Source organism: Argopecten irradians, chromosome 8 (genome assembly GCF_041381155.1).
Source record: "Argopecten irradians isolate NY chromosome 8, Ai_NY, whole genome shotgun sequence".
Lineage (NCBI taxonomy): Eukaryota > Metazoa > Mollusca > Bivalvia > Pectinida > Pectinidae > Argopecten > Argopecten irradians.
This window is the reverse complement of record NC_091141.1, coordinates 23218609-23239755: the sequence shown is the minus strand read 5'-3', so window position 1 is coordinate 23239755 and position 21147 is coordinate 23218609. Positions and strand designations below refer to the sequence as shown.

The 21147-nt window shown below is 34.3% G+C and overlaps 1 protein-coding gene across 5 annotated transcripts in view; it reads left to right on the top strand.

Annotated features, from left to right (window-relative positions):
* The window catches only part of LOC138329716 (ankyrin repeat and sterile alpha motif domain-containing protein 1B-like), a 130016-nt gene extending 108892 nt beyond the window's left edge, over positions 1–21124 (top strand). For all 5 annotated transcript variants that reach the window (XM_069276986.1, XM_069276989.1, XM_069276988.1 and 2 more), the window contains 2 exons: positions 11178–11359; positions 16210–21124. In XM_069276986.1, the coding sequence (XP_069133087.1) occupies positions 11178–11354 (177 nt within the window). In that variant the 3' untranslated portion in view covers positions 11355–11359; positions 16210–21124. The remainder of the gene's footprint in view (positions 1–11177; positions 11360–16209) is intronic.
* The last annotated feature ends 23 nt before the right edge of the window (positions 21125–21147 follow it).

Here is a 21147-nt window from a genome sequence, read left to right as displayed (position 1 = left end):
GTAAAGTTGTTGCTATGACAACTCAACACCTGCTCAAATGAGGACGGAGGAATAGAATAAATTTTAATTATATGCTTGTGCGTAGTGTCGATACCTTTAAAACAAAGTCTAATTAATTGACTGTGGTATTAGATCTTCAAATATACAATATTGGTTAATGGGATCCGTTTCAAATTACTCAATATGTCAAATGTACTTTGCAATCCATTTCAAAATATTTTATATTTGATGATGTTTATACTGCACGGATATATGTAACAATAACTCAAAGGAAATTTAGGAGGGCCTTCGATCACCCAAATGCCATAAACCTACACAATGTACAGGCCGAAGACATTTAACCACCACAATTTCTTGATTATATATACTGAGATATTGAAGACAATACCTGAAGTAAACAAAAAAACTACGTGACTTTGACCTTTTACATCATCTCATATTGCCTTCTCCGAGATGTTTAGTCAACAAAAATTTTACAAAATTTGATTCAATAAGTGCCCATGTTCAAATCAGTTCACCCTTCCAGCAGACTAAAATATAAATGATTATTTCAAGCATAATTGGCACCTTTCCTGTGACCAATCTTTAAGTTTTTAACTTTTTGCAAAAATATATTGCACCCCTAAAAACAAAAACAAAGCAAAAAACGAAAAACTCATACTGTATTCAACCCTGAATAGACCACCCCACCTCCCCCATCCCCCTCTTCTTTTCAAGGTCTCAAAGTTCATTAACCTGGAATTAAATATCAATTAAATGTAAATACTATTTGTTTCATTCTCGAAAGTTTATTTGTGTAGTGTCGCTTTGTAATAGTGGGCCTGGTGCCGTTTTACAGTGCTATCTCACTGAAGCATGTCGGCAAAGATACCGAGCAACACACCCCAACTGGTCACATTAGACTGAAAACATGTACTGGTAAACCAGTAATATTCCAATCCATTTATACTGAGCTTTCCAACAGACTGTGCAGACCAAACAGTATCTGAAAATTTATCATAATTTGATGTAATTATTTTCAAAAAATAGAATAGAGTGATGACACCCCAATGTTTAAATACCTGGTACCTGTCAAAATATTTCCATTGGAAAATCTTGTCAAGGAAACGGTGATAAATCAGTTGCTATTGTTACTACAGTAATTAAGTAATTGTAAGGGTGATTATTTCTCGTTTAGGAACACCCAGGATGCATTTTAAAGCTTCCCTAAGCCACACATGATGAATGCTGCCATTTGTAAAGGTGCATGATGGGAAACTTAAAAAAGAAAATTTTTGTAGTTTGAAATTGAAATTGTAACGGTCTTTAAATCTTAAGGGGAATGACGTGATAAATGATATTGCAGCATATAACTTTTGTATACTGCATGTATCCAATTTTGTATGATATATGTTTTCATTTCACTGAACATGTAGTTAAATTAACTTAAACCCTTCAAAAGATGTCTGACATTCTTCACTTGTATTGTATTACGTACAGTGTAGTTAATTTCTATGACATTGTGATTTCATATTCTCAAGTTTTTGTCTCAATTATTTTGAAATGAACATCATGCAAAGTAGACAATTACTGAGAACCGACTAAGAAAGAACAATCACTGATAATGTGGTCGCATTGTACAAATTTTTTCGTGTTCATTCATGCAAAGATAAGAAGTTGGTGTTCCAATTGAGACTATCTTTGGGTGACGGTAAGCCAGTTTTGGACACCATTTGTTTCTTGTTCATTCATCGACAGCTAAACTCCATGGGTTAGTGTTCCAATTGAAAGCCTTTTATGCAATAATAGCTGACCTTAGACCTCAAACTTCAACCAATCATTTTACAAATAGTTCAATTTGTTTTACTCTTCGTCTGTCAAAATGGCCAATTTATGTCGAGATTTACAAGACTGCGAACACGGCATTAATTATTTGAACAGTCAAAACAATTAGGCATTTCTCTAATTCTATTTGAGAATACCAAGAGTGGATCTGGCTATTATCTTCTTTGCAGATAATTCGCACGCATGACTAGTCAGTTCCGGCTCACTAATTTTCTACTTTTTGTGCCACCAATTAATTTTACCCGTCATTAGATAGGGGAGGAGCTAGGCTCTAATCGGACATCTGTCATTTTTTCGATACCCACTATGAATGCTTTGTTTACCATCTGTCCGGTGAAGCGCGGTCCATTGTGGAGGTAGTTTTCCTCACTTTATGACTTGAAAGTGACCACAGGTATTTTGGTCCGTGCTGTCAACAAGTCCTCGCCGTTGGACAGTGGTCAATGTCATGATCTTATTTGTTGATCAGCAGTCTAACTCATGGACATAAGAGAAAAAAAGTAACACATGGTAAAGGGTTTTAGGTAATATAGAGTAAGGTTCTTTACTCACTGAAAATAAAAAATTTACAGCACGAAGTTTCATGAATATGAAGTATTGGAATTTCATTTATTTTTATTGTCAAACATGCATACATAGCTTATAAATCATATGGATCATGTGCATAATACAAATAGCATGTATAAGGAATACGAAGAAAGGAGAATATATTTCTGAAATCGGTTATGAATCTTTGAATATTCTTGGTATGCAGAACATGGTATAGATCGACAGGGCTAAAATGTCTGTCACTGATGCAACCTTTAGTAGAGATAAAAGCATTAATTCTGCCCACTGACTGAAATGTGTAGAACGGGTGACGATCGCTGACCCTAAAACTGTCGTTGTGCTGATGAACAATGGCTGACTAAGTCTTGTTCTAATTGTCTGCGATATACGGGTCCAATCAAGCCGTCAAACTGACAAAGAAGTGCGGTCAAGCATCAAGCCGGGTCGCTGCGATAGGTCACAACATTTTCTAGGTATACAATACGGTAGAGGTATCTTACAACCCTCGACTGAGTTATCTGGTAAACAAGCAGTAAATTATCTACTCGCGATTGTCTGTTGGATAATCAGTTCCTATTCATCGTGTAATTTGTCGCAAAATTATTCCAAGGCTATACTCGAGATGTTTTTATTTTTTAAGAATAGCTAAAAATGACAGCACGTTGTATATTTGATATGTACAGGGAGGGGTGGCTATCGCCATGGTATCGGGTGTAAACACAGGATATGGCACCCTTATGTGGTTTTACATCAGTGCACATTTGTCAGTCATTTTTTTTTAATTCTTGAAGTTTCTAAGTTTTTCTCTGTAATTAGAGATGGCTTGTTTTGTTGATTCTATATGAAATTACATCCTGATTATAGTCCCAGGTAGAAATCAAAATGTACATATATTTCTTAGAGGGACTCACATGGGAACAGGTTGAAGGAATGAAAAAATGATATAAAATGTATGATCTAAAATGGTATCATTTAGCAATTATAAGGACCATTAAAGGAATAAAAAGCTGTAAAATACCACTAAAACAAATGGTCAATGTACATGTAGTGGAACCCACTTAATTTGAAATAGGACATATTGAAATACTGCTTGATTTGAAAATAATATCAATCCATGATCAATAGTATATGAAACTTAGCTACAGTCTTTGTCATCAAAATATCTCTTTTAAAAAATTTATGGACAGAGAAATAATATGTATATTATATGAAACCATTATTTTCAAGCTAAATGAAATGTTTGTTAGAAAATTTTTCCTAAGAAAACGATCACAAATTTTCTAGTCTGAAAACCTTCCTAATAGGATCTCAGAAAGAAAGTTTTGTCTGATATATACTGAATAATCTATAAATTTTAAATGACATGCTATGTTTCCCCCTTGAGACTGTGGTAGTTATATTGCTGACAGCAATAGTAGTTACCTCCCCTTTGCCAGAAATAATTGGACTAAAAAATAAAAAGAAGATAAAACAATGTGTAATGTGCAATTTACTTAAATTTCTATCATCTAATTTTGCTTAACTCTTGTGTAACAAACACAGATTTACCAGACTGGAATAAGCGTAGCTGCTGATAAATTATTGTAGAAATTATAACTTAAGATTTTCTTGAATTCCATCAGTGATGTCCTAACTCTCTAACCAACTGCAAAAAAATGTAGTTTAACCTGATGTAAAAAAATATTATATAGAAATCTAATAAACTAACAGACTTTTTAGTTATATTGTAGATTACATAATTTTACGATAATCTTATTTAAGCGTTTTAGACTAATTGCGCTAATTTAGTTTAATTTCTGTATATTGTTTACGTATATAAAGTCATTATGATAATTGTGCTAATTAAATCATCATTGCACTATCCTGGTCAAGATAGCCCTTGTGCTAAAATTTTATTACACTTTGATATAAATGTTTACAGTAACCACATAAATATATTTGCTTTTCCTTCGATTTTGTCAAAAAATAATCTTGACTTGATATTGGTAAGAAATAATTGAAAACTTGTTTAAAGTCTGTCACATTAGATTTTAATTACCATCAGGAAAGTTTGGGTGTGAATTAAATGAATTGTATCTTTTTTATCTTTTCTGTTGATCTCTGACCTATAAAGGGGCTGATCATGAGAAAATTTCAAGTGTCAGATAAAAAGATATTAAACGAGTTCTGTTCAGGCAATGCTGAAAAGGCTATCCTCTAGAATAGAGAGCCATTGTAGATAATTAGGGGTATATATGGGGGGAAATACCTTGTAGTCGTATTGTTCACTCACAAATCATAAGTACCATTGATTTCTTACTCAAATGATTCTTTCATAGGTTGTATTTCGTCAGTAACAATGACACAGGCCACATCTGATTGGCTGTGGTTTTCTTACCAACATCATTGTTTATGATCAGGTGTTATTCAGTAAACACTAGTGTTTGTTTATTTAAAATGTTTTTGTTTAAAGTTTGGTCATCCTGTATATAGCTTAGAAACCTCTGAAGTGTCATTGCATCACTGTTAGATGTGTACGGTCACTGCTGAAAGCATGTCCTGATATCTTAGCTGCATGGACATATTATTTGATAAATAAAAGTGTCAGTTAAATTTACTGTGAACAAATATGTTATGATTATGATAATTGAGACAAAAAAGTTTACCTGTATAACGAGATATGTAAAAGTTTACCTGTGTAACGAGAGATGAAAAAGTTTACCTGTATAACGAGAGATGAAAAAGTTTACCTGTATAACGAGAGATGAAAAAGTTTACCTGTATAACGAGAGATGAAAAAGTTTACCTGTGTTACGAGAGATGGAAAAGTTACCTGTGTAACGAGAGATATAAAAGAGTTTACCTTTATAACAAGATATGTAAAAATTTACTTGTATAACGAGAGATGTAACAGTTTACCTGTATAACAAAAGATGTAACAGTTTACCTGTATAACAAAAGATGTAAAAGTTAACCTGTATAACAAGAGATATAAAAGTTTAACTGTATAACAAAATATGTAAAAGTTAACTTGTATAACGAGAGATGAAAAAGTTATTCGTATAACGAGACATGTAAAAGTTTACCTGTATAATGAGAGATGTAACAGTTTACCGGAATAACGAGAGATGAAAAAGTTTGTCTGTATAAGGAGATCGAGATGAAAAGTTTACCTGTGTAACGAGAGATGGAAAAGTTACCTGTATAACAAGAAATGTAAAGGTTTACCTGTATAACAAAAGATGTAAAAGTTTACCTGTATAATGAGAGATGTAAAAGAACTTCAAAACTTTGTTTCAACCTATTTTACAGCAAATACAAAGTCTGTATAGTCACCATAATGTTGATTAAATTCATAAAATGTTGTTCAATCAAAAGTAAAATAAGCAAATAATAAAGTGTTATCTTTGAGAACACAAATAACAAGCATTGATAATTGATTTACTTTAATTAAAAACTTTTGAACTGGAAAGGAATTTCTAATTTTTAACCCAAGATTAAACATCAAACAATCATAGGCATTTGTGTAAATCTGCAGTAATAGACTTTTAATGGATTCTTAATGGTGCAGCCTCATTCTGGATTTCTAATGGTGCAGCCTCATTGTGGTTACCCAATGGGGTTTGACTTTGTACCCATTATCCCCATACCTGATCTACATCTAAAGCTCTGATTTTAATTAAGGAAAGAATCAGTAAAGATCCATCTTTATTTTATGAATTTGTCCGAGGAAGTGATGACCAGTGAGGTAGACAAATTCTCTGTAACTTCCAAAGCTAACATCCCAGCAGGAGTCTGGGAATCGTCGACAACTCCGGAGGTTTGAATTCCTCGGAACTTGGTCCGGACTGGGTGGGGAAGCCTGGGTTGGCTTTGATCCTGTGTTTGATGTGTAAATGTCAGCAGTGATATGATGGTACCTTTATACTTGGGTAATAGGGCATCGCCATACATACACCTTTACATACCGACCAGGCCCAGGAGGTCATGATGGGCTTAGTATCTTCAGCCAATCAGCCGTTCAGCTAAGCCTCTGCTCAAGGGGTCAATGTAGGTATATCACATCTATATCAATTGCCGGTGGTCCCTTCTGCTTTTTCCGCAAGACTCTGAAAGGTTAATGGATCCAGGAATTAGAATTTATCTCCTTAAATTTAATTTTTTTTTTAATCATCAAAAAAATGTTTAAATAGTCAGTAATTATATTGTTGTTTAACTTTCTTATTAATTTTTTAACAGTTTATAATTGGCACAAAAAATAAAAATGTAAACAATCATTATTCAATATTATATGCCCCTCTCTGAATCCCCCAATTGCTCTCTCACTCCAGTGTACACACTCCCACCTCTCTCCGTAATTCTCTCTTTATCTCCCTCTCATCACTCACTCTATCCCTAATGTTCTACAGAATAAGACGAGACAATATTTCACTACTCTTTTTGATTTACATTGAACATCTTTCATTTCATTACAATGACTTTCATTTACTGACAGTGGCAATCAAAATTGTCTAAATTCACTTGGTGAATTTTATTGAGATTGGTAAACATTCCCTTAATATGGGGGGTTGCTGTATTGTATAGAGCTGGACATTTTGTTACAAGTAATCGACTATATTGACCAAGTGTCACATTGCTCATGTTTGTCATCCTGCCATGGTCAGCAAGAGGTTTTGAAAGGTTGGCTGACCTTCAGTGTTCCCTCCAAGCCTCCTACTGAATAAGAAGGGTCGGGGAGACATATAACTGCCCTTTGAAGTACTCATCATATTGTTGTCAAAGGATGTATTAAGTTTCTCTCAATATCTCTATTAATTCTGTGACAATTTTCAGAATTAGCACTCCAATAAAATATTTTCAATTTTTCATTTCTTCATATTTTATGAAAGAGGATTCTAATTGATCGAAAGCTACATAAAAGTTTTTGACATATTTCTTAATCTGAAACAATATTCTTTTTAAATTTTTGTTTTGATAATACATGGATATTTTAATGAAAAAGATATGAAATAATAAAAAAAACAATTAGTTTTATATGTATATACTTTGTTATATTTTAAGGTAAGAAATAGCAGTTTTCATTAGGTGAATTATTTTGTAGTAATTTCTCATCCTTTTTAATTTCATTCAAAAATAGCTGATTTATTGTAAAGTTTGTTTTTTTAAATAGTAAAGCTAAGCTTTGGGGTCTTCCATTTTAACTTCTGCTCAGGCAAGACACCTTCATTGATTTAGCAACCACTTATTTAGCTTAGACAATAATTTTAGAGATAAAAATCAATGTTAGGTATTGTATTTTACTTGTCATGTTGTTTGTATGAAAAGCTCTACTGGGATATCTAGTGTCGTATTTCTCATCGACACGGGCGAGAAGAGATCGTCATTGCCTGCGTGTAGACGAATCATCTCATTTTTGACGATCACATGTCAGCTGTATACTACATTTATTTTCATCTAGTTATTATACCATAAATCAGCGGGTGTATATACTGACATATGAATTCCAGAGGTTGTCGTGAAACATGATCGGATAGCTGTCAGGCATAGTATTTAGTTTTGTCATTTTCATCGAATCTAGAAAAATCCAGTCGTCTTCATCATTGTGTTAATGTGGGCAGCCGGAAAACATGTGACTTCAATCTGAATGCCCATTGGTTAATAATTCAAAACAATACATGTGATTGGTGTTCATTCATGATCGGGCAAGATAACGTCAGTTTCGATGATCATAAACAACTTTTAGTGTGTGTTTCTACAATGGCTGGCTTAGTCTATCAGGAAATAAGTAAAGTAACTTCATTAATACATATTAGACCTGTATTTGTGTAGCTTACTTGTTATGCCTACCATAAAAGCTATGCCATTCTTGGGTAATTTACGTACTAATTTGCATTGTTGAAGTTCCGATCATAAATACGCGCTGCACCTACATTCAGACATTGTTGCCTTGTACTAAATGACATTTAAACAAAACTACTTCAGACAAATACTTGTCAAGATACGGCTTAACCCGGATTAGAAATTTTTAATTGTGTTAATTTTGCTTGAATTTAAAGCCAATTGTCCAATCATTATCTTAAACTGAAAAATGTCAACTTGTCATTCCCATGTATTTATATAGAAACCACATTTGGTGTTTAGTGTAATTAGAGATATATTACCGTGTATATACAATGTACCAATTAAGTAATAATAGTAGCATTAAATGTTATTGAAGAAGGGGGGGCATCTATATATAGAACTGTAAGCACCCTTTTTAACCAATGGGTAGGCTTTAGTAAATTAATATCAACAGCAGGATGAATAAAGTGTTAAAATAAACATAAAAAGATTCTAACTGTAGAATTTCATGGACTTTTTCACTGGTTTGAGTTGGATTGAAACTCTCACTTATTTTTGGGGAAAAGAAACCTGCAATTTTGAAATCATTATTTTCAGAAAGAAATTAAAATTTTAAATATTTTTAATACAATAAATGAATAATTATGCATGACCGTGATCAGACCACAAATTTAGAAATTACTCATTATTTAAGGAAATAAATCTTGTTTTCTAGCCAGCATGGTCAAGCTCATCCTATCAGTACCAATTTACAAATATAGGTCATATGTTTATATAGATCAACTTTTATCCATTGACTAATTTCTTACTAGATTTTCTATTTTTAAAGGATTCAGATGGGCAATGGATTTGCGAAATTCTTTTGGTTTTTATGTTCAAATTTAATTAAACTTCCCTATAATCCTAATCAGTGAAAGATATTTAAAGTAAAGTAATTTAATCTGAATTAATTGGATTTTGGTCAGGGTTCTATCTCATTAATAATTAAAGAAATATTTCGGAGCTACATCGTATTGGTTTCCTTTGGAGCTTCAATTCCGCAATTTGTTGATCTTTTCACACCGACAACCGAGACATCGGTAACTTGACATTTCTTGTAAATAACTCAAACTATGTGTCATTTTTATCTTCTTAATCGTAATTCCCCTTACATAACACAGAATTTCTATAAAGGATATTGTAATCTGATCTTAACACTGTATATTGTATACAGAAATTTAAATTTGTTTTCACGATAACAACACACTAGGCTAAAATTGGCCTTCAGGAAAAGTAATTATAATACAGTATAATTTGTGGAGGCCATGTAGATTTTAGTATATACTCTTGGACTTTGTGGTCAGTTCTGACACAATCGGTCCTGAGGCTTGACCACTGGTCACTTGTCATGTCCAGTTCGTACAATAGCCAGTGTAAGTTGTGGGTGTGGAAAAACAGACCGTCAGGACCCTGGGAGCCGGAGCCGACCTTATCATAACATGTCACGCTTTCAGCGCGAGGCCGGACAACACACCAATGTTTATATAGCCTAATTGGACTGAAACCGATGAGAACATTACCAATATAGTCTTTGTCCTTGCTTTATTGGGCTATTCCCGCCATAAACACAACATATATCTATCTGTTGGAGACGTCCATCCCTCCATTGTGTTCCGACTCGAGCCAACAATACCCTGTCATCATAGGTTTTAATGTCCAACTAACTTTTGCTCCCCATTCACAGATCCTTCAATAGCTAGTGCTTCAAATTTCTTTTGATTTCCAACAGAAGTATATCAATATCAAATACTTGTTGTTGTTTCAAGGTCAAAAATGTCAAGATGACTTGACTTTATATTAGACTAAAAATTGTAGGCAATAATATATGCTTTAGCTATAATTGGAAATACTTTATAAAAGCCCTAAAAAAATCGCAGCATTCTTCATGTTTATACAGCTTAAATTTTGCCGAAAAGGTTAGAAATATCAGTTCATTAAGGAATACACAAGTCTATAAGCACCCTCATCTTAGAGGCATTAATTTCATACATGTCCTGTCTGTAATCCATCGGGATTACTTGTCAACTGCTATATTGCCCGGAAAAAATCTCCGACCAGTGGTCAGCACCTGGCAACTGCTCCACTTGGGATTCAAACTTGCGACCCAGAGGTGGAGGGCTTGTGGTTATATGTTGGGACATTTTAACCACTCAGCCACCGTGGCCCCAAACACATCCACCTTAGTGAGGCGATATGTGTCATGTATCATAATGGGGTCACCGACCTACATTTTAAACTTTGACCTATATCAAAGGAAATGACCCACAAATACTTATTTTAGGGAATTAACTGTATCAATAATATGTGACATTCTCAATAAAAATGAAAGTTGAATTAAAATGATGTAAAACTTATTTCCATAGTTTTTTTGTTTAACAATTAAAGAAAGAGATATATTTGTATCTGCTATTATTTTTTGAAAATGTATAGCTTTACCAGTATATAATACTCACGATATATATGTATTCTGGATGAAATATTTAAAGTGAACATGTGAATCTATTGGGGAATCAACATTGAAAACCATTAAACTTCTGCATATTTATTACTCAAGTATCCAGCCTCCAGCTAATGTAGAACTTCAGCTGGTACAGCTAGATTAAAATATTCATTAACGAGAAAAGATAAATAATACAGGTAACATGTTGGCCCTTAGGTGGCCAGGTGTAAAACAGTAACCTAATTAACATAGAAGGATGGATGGCCAGGTATGAACGTTACTTTGGTGCCTCACACACTCAGAACACTTAATATCTAAACTTTTTCATGTAGACCTAATTGAATAACAAATTTGCATCTATTGTAATTGTTGTCTTTAACTAATATCAGAGTGCACTGGATTAGACAACCTGGTTTTTCTTCTCTTTAACATTCTACAAGTCTCAATAAATGTATATTTGTGTAAGAAAATAATATTTCTTTTTGTTTTCTTCTTATATTCACAGGGTCTAGCAAGGGAGATAATCCTTACCCTAGGGGAAGCATTTGAGGTTGCTTACCAAATGGCTTTAAAGGAAAAGGCTCAAGCAGGCGCCCTCGAGTTTGACCGCCAAATGAGCCAAAGCGATGTGGAACCTGACTCCATTAGTATTTCATCAAAGGCTTCCATTAGCACTGTCTGATACAGGTGAGAAAATTTTAAGCAGTTTGACATTGATAATATCCACATGTAATCACAAGAAATTTTATTCAATAACAAGATTCATTTTTTCAAGATACACAAGAGACTTTTAGGAATGAATTCTCATTCAAAGCAACACATAATACAAGTTAATTCTTTCTAGATTCTCCCTGTGATGGGAGCTATTTGTTGGGCTGGCCTCCAATGGTTGGAGTTCTCTCCCTTTGAACATCTATAAAATTGTAATGGAGTGCTGTCTCTATAGAATTATAGTGACATATATTAATTGGTGATGTGTCGTTCTGACATGGTCAAAACAATGTCAATTACTGTTTAGTAATGACCGGAAGATTCCATTTACAATACATTTGCTGAGTGGTTGGATTGTCCCATTTGTAGTTAAGGGATGAACAGGGATATACATGTATACAGTATATATACGCTCTATAACACAACTACAAATACCATGTGACATAGAACCGGGTCGCCATGCTCCGTGACGATGGTTGTAAAATCACTTTAGTTACATAAACAGAACATAATTTAAGGGCACAAGATAAGCGCTTGAGAGAGAGTAGCGATTAGGTAGAATACAGAGAGGCATGGGAGATTTATGTTGTGTAAGATTCAAAGGCATGGTACTAAGAAAAAACAAGGCACAATTTTAGGTAATCGTGTATAATCTTTTTATGAAGTCTCTATCGATTATAGTTTAGACCTTTGAAAATGAAATACCATAGTAAAAAAATTTCGTGAAGGGTATAATGAATTTAAATTAACGCGTCAAATCTTGATCGAAAGACTTGTACTGAATAAGGAACAGATGTCCTAGAGCGTTTTTAACCAACAGGCAAATATTTTCGTTTTCCTGACTGCTATTTAATAGCCTAGCGTTTTTAACACGAACTACAAGTAGTAAATACGTATCGATATGTGATGTCACTTTAAAGGCAGCCAGAGCTCTTTCACCGATTTTCTGTTCTTTGTTCGTGCGCAGTGACCTCCTGCAATCGACCCGTTCCATATCTCGCTGAAGGCTGTTATGATGTGTAAAATATACGTTGCACAACAAAAGACAATGTTAAGCTCTGGCAAGGCTTTATCCAGAAAATTACACTGCCCATGAACTCAAGCCAAGTGAGGTGTGTCAAAAAATGCACAGCAAGCACCTGTCAATCAAAGCGGCTTGTTAAAATTTTGTGGTGGGCGGAGTCTTGCTATGACTAACATATCCATCGAGGAAAAAAAATTGTTGGTTTGTTTTATCGGAGGTCATTTATGACCGGTCGATCCTTCCCATAATTCATGTACATGTTAAGAGGCGTCGGAATCATATGTTTGGGGTTTCGTGACAGAATTGTTGAAGGCGGTGCTTATGACATTTCACATTGCTTTATTTACCCGTGTTTTGAAAATGTGTCGACCCCGAAATAATCGATTTCGGTATTTCTTGCTTTTTGTGCAGGAAGCATAATAACACCTTTGTTGATGAAATTGTATGACTATTCCAATCAGATGAAGCTTTGTAACCGGCACGGTCAGGAAAATCGCACATTGTAATCGCATGAAATAGTTTACTCTTTACTCCAGTGGCGATGAATACTGTTGTATTTTCGTTGAAATTCTGTCGCATCCTGACAGAAAAATAGAGTATGCTATAAATAACCTCTAAAAATGGGAATTGTCAAACGAGTTGCCTTGATCTTTATATATGGAATACATTCATAGAGGAAATATCTGATCATGATTATTTTCCCAACACATTTTCGAAAATAAAATGTGAACTATTTTTGGAATGCAGATAGTAATTTCATTAGGGTTTCATTGTTGTATTAATCGTTAGTCATATGGTATCAATTTGGTAAGTAACAGTGAAGCATAAACTGTAATATAAAAATCAGATTTGCTATATATGTCCCATAAATAATCTGGGAAGTTTATATTAGATACAAATGTGAATGGAACACGGATGTATGCATTGACAGTTGAATACATCAGTAAGGTTACATTTATCGAGTCCACCACTGCAGGCTTTTACAACCAGGGTTATAGGTATGTAGGTCACATGATCTCAACACTTGGTTGCTAAGGCCTTGATTGCTGCGGCACCATCTACAACTACTTCAACGTGTAGGTACTGCATAAACATTTGGTTGCTAAGGCCCAGAATGCCACCTACATTGCATATATAGCAACAGAAGTTTTGCAGCAGCTAGTATCAGTTTAAAGCCATGTTGGTTTTTTACGTGGATACCTGTAGGCCCAGTCTGCTCCTAGCAATAGAAATTCTGGGACAATAAATACTTATGCCACATTTGCTTGGATATATGTGTGCTGCATAACATTTATTTTGTTGCTATGGTATAACCATGGTATAACTATGGTTGCCGTCTCATAACAACAGAAATTCTTGAAATTTTAATTTGAAATAGTCACCATATTGACATTTCACTAAGGAAAGCAAAATGAGAATTAAGAATTTGATGAACTTTTCCCTTTTGATGATTTGTCTTTGCGATATCTCAATAATAACTGATATTTCTGTCACAGGCATAAAACTACATATTGAAGTAACCTTTTCTGGTTTGTCAAAATGTGCCTGATATTTAGGGAGGAATAAATCCATTAACCAGATTCTTAGGTTATAATGAATTCTTTCTGACTTCTGAATGAAGATTTTCAGACAATAAATGTAAAATAAAACTTGATAATTAATCGGTTGTGAAGCTATATGGTAGCGATGGGTATTTGCTGTCTTTTCATCAAACATCTAACAGAAGAAAATTAACAAAATTTTCACATTTCAGTTTGAAAGATAAACACATTAACCAACATCGGCTAATCCCCTGTAATAAAATATGCATGCTTGACTACCCGGATAGTTACGGTTTGCGATGATAATGGCTCGGTTTGTGTATGATGTTATTGGGATAAGGATTTTGGTGTTAATCCGCGTATTTCTTTGGTGATGTCTGTCTGTCCTGTGAAAATGTTCCACAGAGCAGGGCTTTGGTTACGACTGTCTAATTTCCTGCGGGAACGTCTTATGGAGAAGGGCTGATCTGTGTTCAGTATGGAGTCTTTATGATGTCCGCTACACCATGTTTATTTGTATAGAACAACCAGCCATTGTTTCTGGGTTAAGGTCTATAGGGGTGGAGGAATGCATGAGGGTACGGATATCGACACAACAATTCCCAACTCTGTATAGATCACTGCTTTTTACCTTCTGACAAATTTAGCTGTCAACGTTTCATTCTTGGAGCAGAGTAAGACAGATGTGTGTGTGAGTTTCGATGGTTTGACATTTAATGTACTATACTTGCCTAGCAGACATGCTGGCTACACCAGACATAGAAATACGAACACTTCCGACCAGCCCGGACACTTCATATCCCATCAACTATGCTTTAAATCTTCTATTAACTACACGAGTCATAGAAATTAGAAATTTCGGACCAGCCCCAACCCTTAAAACCGTCAAACAATGTTCTAAATCTTGTTCAGGAGTATTATGGACATGGTAGGTTCTAACTTCAGAGGTGAAACTATCGATGGGAACTGTTACCACTGTATGTGACAGCTAGAGTGATGACTAAATTTGCATATTTGACACTTAGACACACTAACCCTTCCGTGGTCACCAGAAACGATTACGGCTATTCTGATTGATGAAGTTAAATTTATCTCGACTTTATTGGCCGCATAAACAGCAATGTCACTATTGTCCTGAAGAGTGTTTCGTATAGTAGACTTTGGTCGTTTACTGGATCACATGAATTTTCACGGTCAGTTACCCTCTGAAAAGAAGTACAAGCTTTCTTAAACTGATGTCGAATCGTAACATTATGTAGCTAACTTGTCAGGCCAGTAATGGGTCGATCTTTACATAATGTGCCGATAATGTTTCACTTCGAGTTTGTCTTTCACAATACAAGATGGATGGTGATGGAGGCCTCTCTGGATTCAGTCAAGATTTAATGCTTTGTTAGAATCGTGTACCTTTCGCGTGCTTTGTGATATCTAAGCTAGCCAGTATTCGTCCAGTGGCCATACACCACATGCTATATGCTATGTCGTTCCTATGAAAGAAACATGTCTTAATGCTTTCCACACTTTCAAACAAAATGTTTTAAGAGCATGTGTTTGTATGTCTGTATGTGCGTCATTCCCATGGGAGCTGGGATACATTTAAAGGGTGAAGAAAACCACTTCCGTATCCTGGCAATTCAGGCCAAACCTTTTGTAATACCGTTGTTGGCTTGCTCAGTACGGTGTTCATAACAATTTTTGCCCTGACCACAAAATGGATCAGCCCACCAAAGTATTGGCCATCCATGTTTGTTAACTTACTTGACACAATCAATCTCTTTTGCTCTGATATAATGTTAATCTGTTTATGGCCAAAGTAATTCCTAACATCATGTACTATTTTTTTAGTGTATGTTATGGGGTCTGAATACAGTTTTCAACGCACCATTGTTACACCATCAGTGTGACTTTATATGCCAGCTTTTATTGTTTCTGCATGCAATGGATGCAAATATGTGCATTTGGAATTTGCTAGGAAAATATCTCAATCATATGTACAGTACACTATATTACTGTAAATCGCAAAATAATGTAGTGAAAATGTGAATATGTGAAATTTTTTGACATGAAAAAGTAAAATTAGTCACTTCAGATATATAAGTAATTGGTTTGCAGTTGTATGCATCCTAATTATAATTTATGTATAATGTCTTTTACATTTAAAAAAATTTAAGATGAAAATTTTAAAACAATTTAAGATAAAAATTCTCTGTATCTTATAATATAGATTTTGGTCTAATATTTATATATATCTTTTTTAACAGGTGTATCTTGATGCTGCCAATACATTTCTGCGATGGATGATAAAACTGATAACAGACGATACATACTTATCCTTGCATGGTCGATAACTGTGTGTGGACCGGTCAGCAGTTGATAGTGACCACTCCACTGGATATCAGTCGAAAATGACCACTAGCTGCATGTTTCATTACAATGTTACGCCTCCTCTAGTCATGTATCATTAATGATGCACATTATGCTTGATTCAACTTATGTGGTCGAGTGGTCAAATGGTCAGCAGGATATGCTTGCTTAAACTTCCTCCGTTAACCGCAGTGAACATGTTTGGAAGGAAATAAGGTTGTTGTGAGTGGTACCTGGAGGGAATTGATCGACATGTTTGTCCTATCTTACATCTTCGTTGAGAGGTATGGAGATTTGATGTTCCGGAGCTGAAGCCAAGAACATTGATGCAGTCTTGTGATATTTGCTTATAATGATTCCATATATTTTTATTCCTGTGACCTAGCTAACTATCAAGTTTGACCACCGACAAACTCTATGCTTCAGTGATTTTACCAAAAAATACAGAAGTAAACTGAGGGTGGACAGTAAGTCAGAGTGACCTGGGGAAAACCCACTTAGCTGGGCAGGTGATTCAGGTATCTTTTCACATCCAAGCAGATGAAAAGCAAGTGAGTTTCCACCCAACTGTCTAAATAAATCATATGTTACATGATGAGTGTGGCATCAGCTATATATACTTACAGTAACCATCTTATGTACACACTTCTGACCATAGGATATAGCAACAATGACTGACCATGTTTTCAAGGACCTAATGACCAGAGAAGAGGAACTGACCACACCTTAGTTCTAGATGGACTAGATGGTCAGAATGGAGGAATTGACCACAGTTTGGAAGCACATTCTGTACACATTACCAATGTCTTTGACACATGAGATTCAGAAGTGGATTGTTTGGCAGACACTTCACTTTAATTGCTCTTGATGGTATTTATAATAAGCCATCCTATGAGAGCTAGCCATCAGCTACTACAATGGGACCCTACCTCAAAGTGATCCTGACTCTTCACAAAGCAATATAAACTCAGCAATGAAACACCAGGCATGGTGAATTCAGACTTAAATTGTAAAGCTGAAGATTTTTGAGGAATGACTATATTCAGGAAAAAGTCTAAATCTCAAGTGAGATTATAGGGAGATGAACTCTAACTTCAGTACTCATCATTGAGATGTTCAACAAGTTCTTTTTATAATACTTATAATGAGATTATAACTAGGTCACAGTAGAATTCTAAAAATAGTAAATTATATAGGTCACTAATTTATCCTTTTAAATACTAATGAAGGTCAAACCTACTTATGTGGTGAAGAAGGACTGAGTACTAGTTGTGTGTATGATTATAAAGTTATGACCTCTGTAAATGTCAAGGTCACAATTTGATATATATGTGTTACCATGGAAACAATAAGATAAAAAGAACATAGAAATGATAACTTTGTTATAAAATATATCACTAATGTTATCACATGATTGTAAGCATCAATATATGATTATTTGGTCCTATGACCATTGCATATCATTCATTCAAATTCACCTCATCCATGTTTTCATTTATAAATGCAGAATTAACTCCCCTTGGTAGAGTCATCTCCCCTTATTATAAGAATTGTATTGATTATATGCCAATGGTGATGGTTGGAGAATGATATACTTCTCTCACACATACAATAATAATAACAGCTTTAAATACAATTCTTCATATGGCAAAAAGAGAGAATGTATATTTGTTGAAAGTCTGCTGAAAATCAATATCTGCTGTTAAATTTATTTGTAAATTTTATCATAGTTTAATTGTTTGTATTAGGCAACCCAAGGGACTGGTCTTTAATTCAAAGTACACATATACATACACTGGTCATATTGTGTTGAAAAACTAGGTCATTTTAGCCCAAAAGAAAGTTTATTAAAAGGTGGATGCTGAGGCAGTATTAAGTTGTTATATGTGTAAAAAAAAAATTGCAGTTTTCAAAAAAAATATTCATATTTTTTTTTTATTTTTTTTTTTTTAGAAAAAGACTGATGATAATTGGTTTATATACATATCATACCCAATTATTAGTTGTTTTCCTTCAGCACATGTAGAAATCTGCTTTCATTCCAACAGGAAACAATCTTTTTATTTTGTAATTTAGAGTTGCCTGCTCTTTCCAGTATAGAAATTGACTGATACAGTTTGTAAGTTTAACACCATACATTTTCCCATGCAATCTAATGATGTAACTATTTAGCTAACATTTTGACAGAGTTTGGAAATTTGTTACCATGCATTATTATATGAACAGGCTCTATTATTGAAGCAATGCTATTTAAAAAAAAGTAATACAAATTATGTACATAATAATGTGAAATGACATCAGAATCATTGATGGCCAAAGAATGTATAGATTTCAGAAAATGAAGCTTTACAGTCATAAGAACATTTTGAATATCCTTGGAAATGATTTTTTTTTTACTTTTACTGCATAAAAGTTACTTTATCATCATACAAATGTAAATGTTTTTTGCAATTTCATTTTGTGTTTTATGACCAGAAGGTTGATTCATTTCTTAACTTTGATTTTTCATTTATCTTGAATACATTGTTCCAGTTCATGATAACAAATATGTACATATATGAATAGTTGTATATAAAATTGATCAATAATAACTGAAAGGTCTTGTAGATACATCATTGTAAATAGATCTTATAGATTTATAAAGAATGTAAGATATTTGTACACTGCTTTAGATATTGGACCACCACAGGGTGTTGCAGATTGATAATGCTTCCTATACCTCCCAGTCTTCCACCCCAGAGCCTCACTGACTCTCCCTCCCAACAGCCCCACCCCAAAGTCTAACTGACTGTCCCGCCCCACAGACCTACCACACAGCCTCACTGATTGCCCCTCCCCACAACCTCACTGACTGCCCCACATAGCCCTGCCCCACAGCCCATACAACAGTCCCAGGTCAGTTCACAGTCCCACCTCATAGTTCCTGACTAAAGCCCTATCCCACAGTCTCACCACACATTCCTAGATCAGTTGATAGCCCTATACCTAACCCCTAACCCCATAGCCCCATAGAATAGCCCCACTTTAATTACCAGTTCTAACCACAATCCTCAAATCATCGTACCCTTACTACATCCTTACGGTCTCAGAGTCTTAACTGGTATCACTCTCTTCCAACAACTCCAGGCATCTTACAGTCTATGGCCAACATATCTCAAATTCTTCAGTCCATCCTCCAACCCCAGCTCCCTTCCCCACCCCCACCTCCAACTTCAGCCCATTGCGACTGACTATCCACACTTACCTTTCCTATGAAGTTACTCCCCCCCTAGCTGATCTCTTTCCATCATTCACTCTAAACACCTCCATCCATATTTACACATCATGGGAAGATAAATGTTGATACTCTGTGTAAAATATGTAGTGGAAGAGATGATTTAAATAAAACTATCAAGATCTTGTACGTTCTCTTTTCACACGAAATTTTAATTTTCTGTGTAGGTTTAAATATTTCAGTGATAGAATTAATGATGTATTATTCTGACCATGCTGTCATCTACCCCTGACATTTTATAATGAACTGGTCTAGTCTTTGATTCTGAAGAGTCTAAGTGAATCTTCAGGGGGGGGTGAGGGAAATATTGCATTTACCCCTCTATTTCATTTGTCTAATCTGCCTTCTACACTTTAGAAGATAACTTATTATTTACCACAGTATGATTTGATACAAATAATCGCTTATTTTGTAGAAGATCATATTTTGTTATTTCTAGAACTGGTTCAAGATCAAATCATGCCTGCATGATTCAATCATGTACTTAAGTTTAAGTTAAGACTTTAGCCAATCAAAAATGAAAGAACTTTTTCCAATACCATCTATGATTGGCTATAAGTGTAAAGTTGAATAGACTGTTTTAGACTTAATTAAGATTGTTTCAAGAACCTAGGGCCAGATTTCTTTGTAAAGAAAGCTGATTTTACCCGATGTGTTAAGTGACCATAAAACAATAGTGAGACAATGAATGCTATGTCCATATTCTTTTATTTTTTCAACAAATTCATCATAGGCATTGTATGCTTCCAAAAGTACTGTTCACTTTTTTTCTGTCATTGCTTTTAAAGTACATTTTATTGATTAGAATGTTTTAATCCTTCATGTTAATTCCTAGTCCCCTGATAGGTTGACAAAAGCCTGAAGATAGTTCTTCCTATTGACTGCCTGCGTGTCTGGTGGTGCATCAATAATTATGTGTTTTTGTATGTTTACTTCTGTTTTATGTGTATGTTTAAAATTGGTGCTTTATGTTTTAGTTAAATAATATTTTTGAACAGTATAAGCTAATTAATGCTTTTTTTGCATACATTCCTTACTGAGTGAGTTTTTGTTTTTTTTTGCCTTAAATCAGAGAACATTTATATATACGGTATGTATACACAAGATTTATCAAGTTTACACATAGAGCTATTAAACCTAATCAAGCATTATAATTCTATTAAAGTTTTTCTGCAATTACTTTTATTGAAATGAATCGTCGCAATCGAATTTTTTTCATTTCATTGTTTTGTTCATTAAGTTTCATAGTCATTTTATTATTCTAATCATCTTATTTACACTTAATTTTTTGGGAAAAATACATTGTCAAGCCTCTTCCATTTGTTCTCTTAAACATTTGAAAACTAAGGACAAAGTCATACATACATAATTATAGTTGTTCAACTGAGGAAAATATGCATCATGAAATTTATTGTGAGTTTTGAAAAGAAATGTGCCATGAATAATTGTCCAATACAATGTGGGTAATTCAAACAAAACTGAAATTTATGTAAACTGTATCAGAAAAAGTAGCAAATAAAATTTCATCATGATAACAATTCAAGTATTGACTTATTTGTTC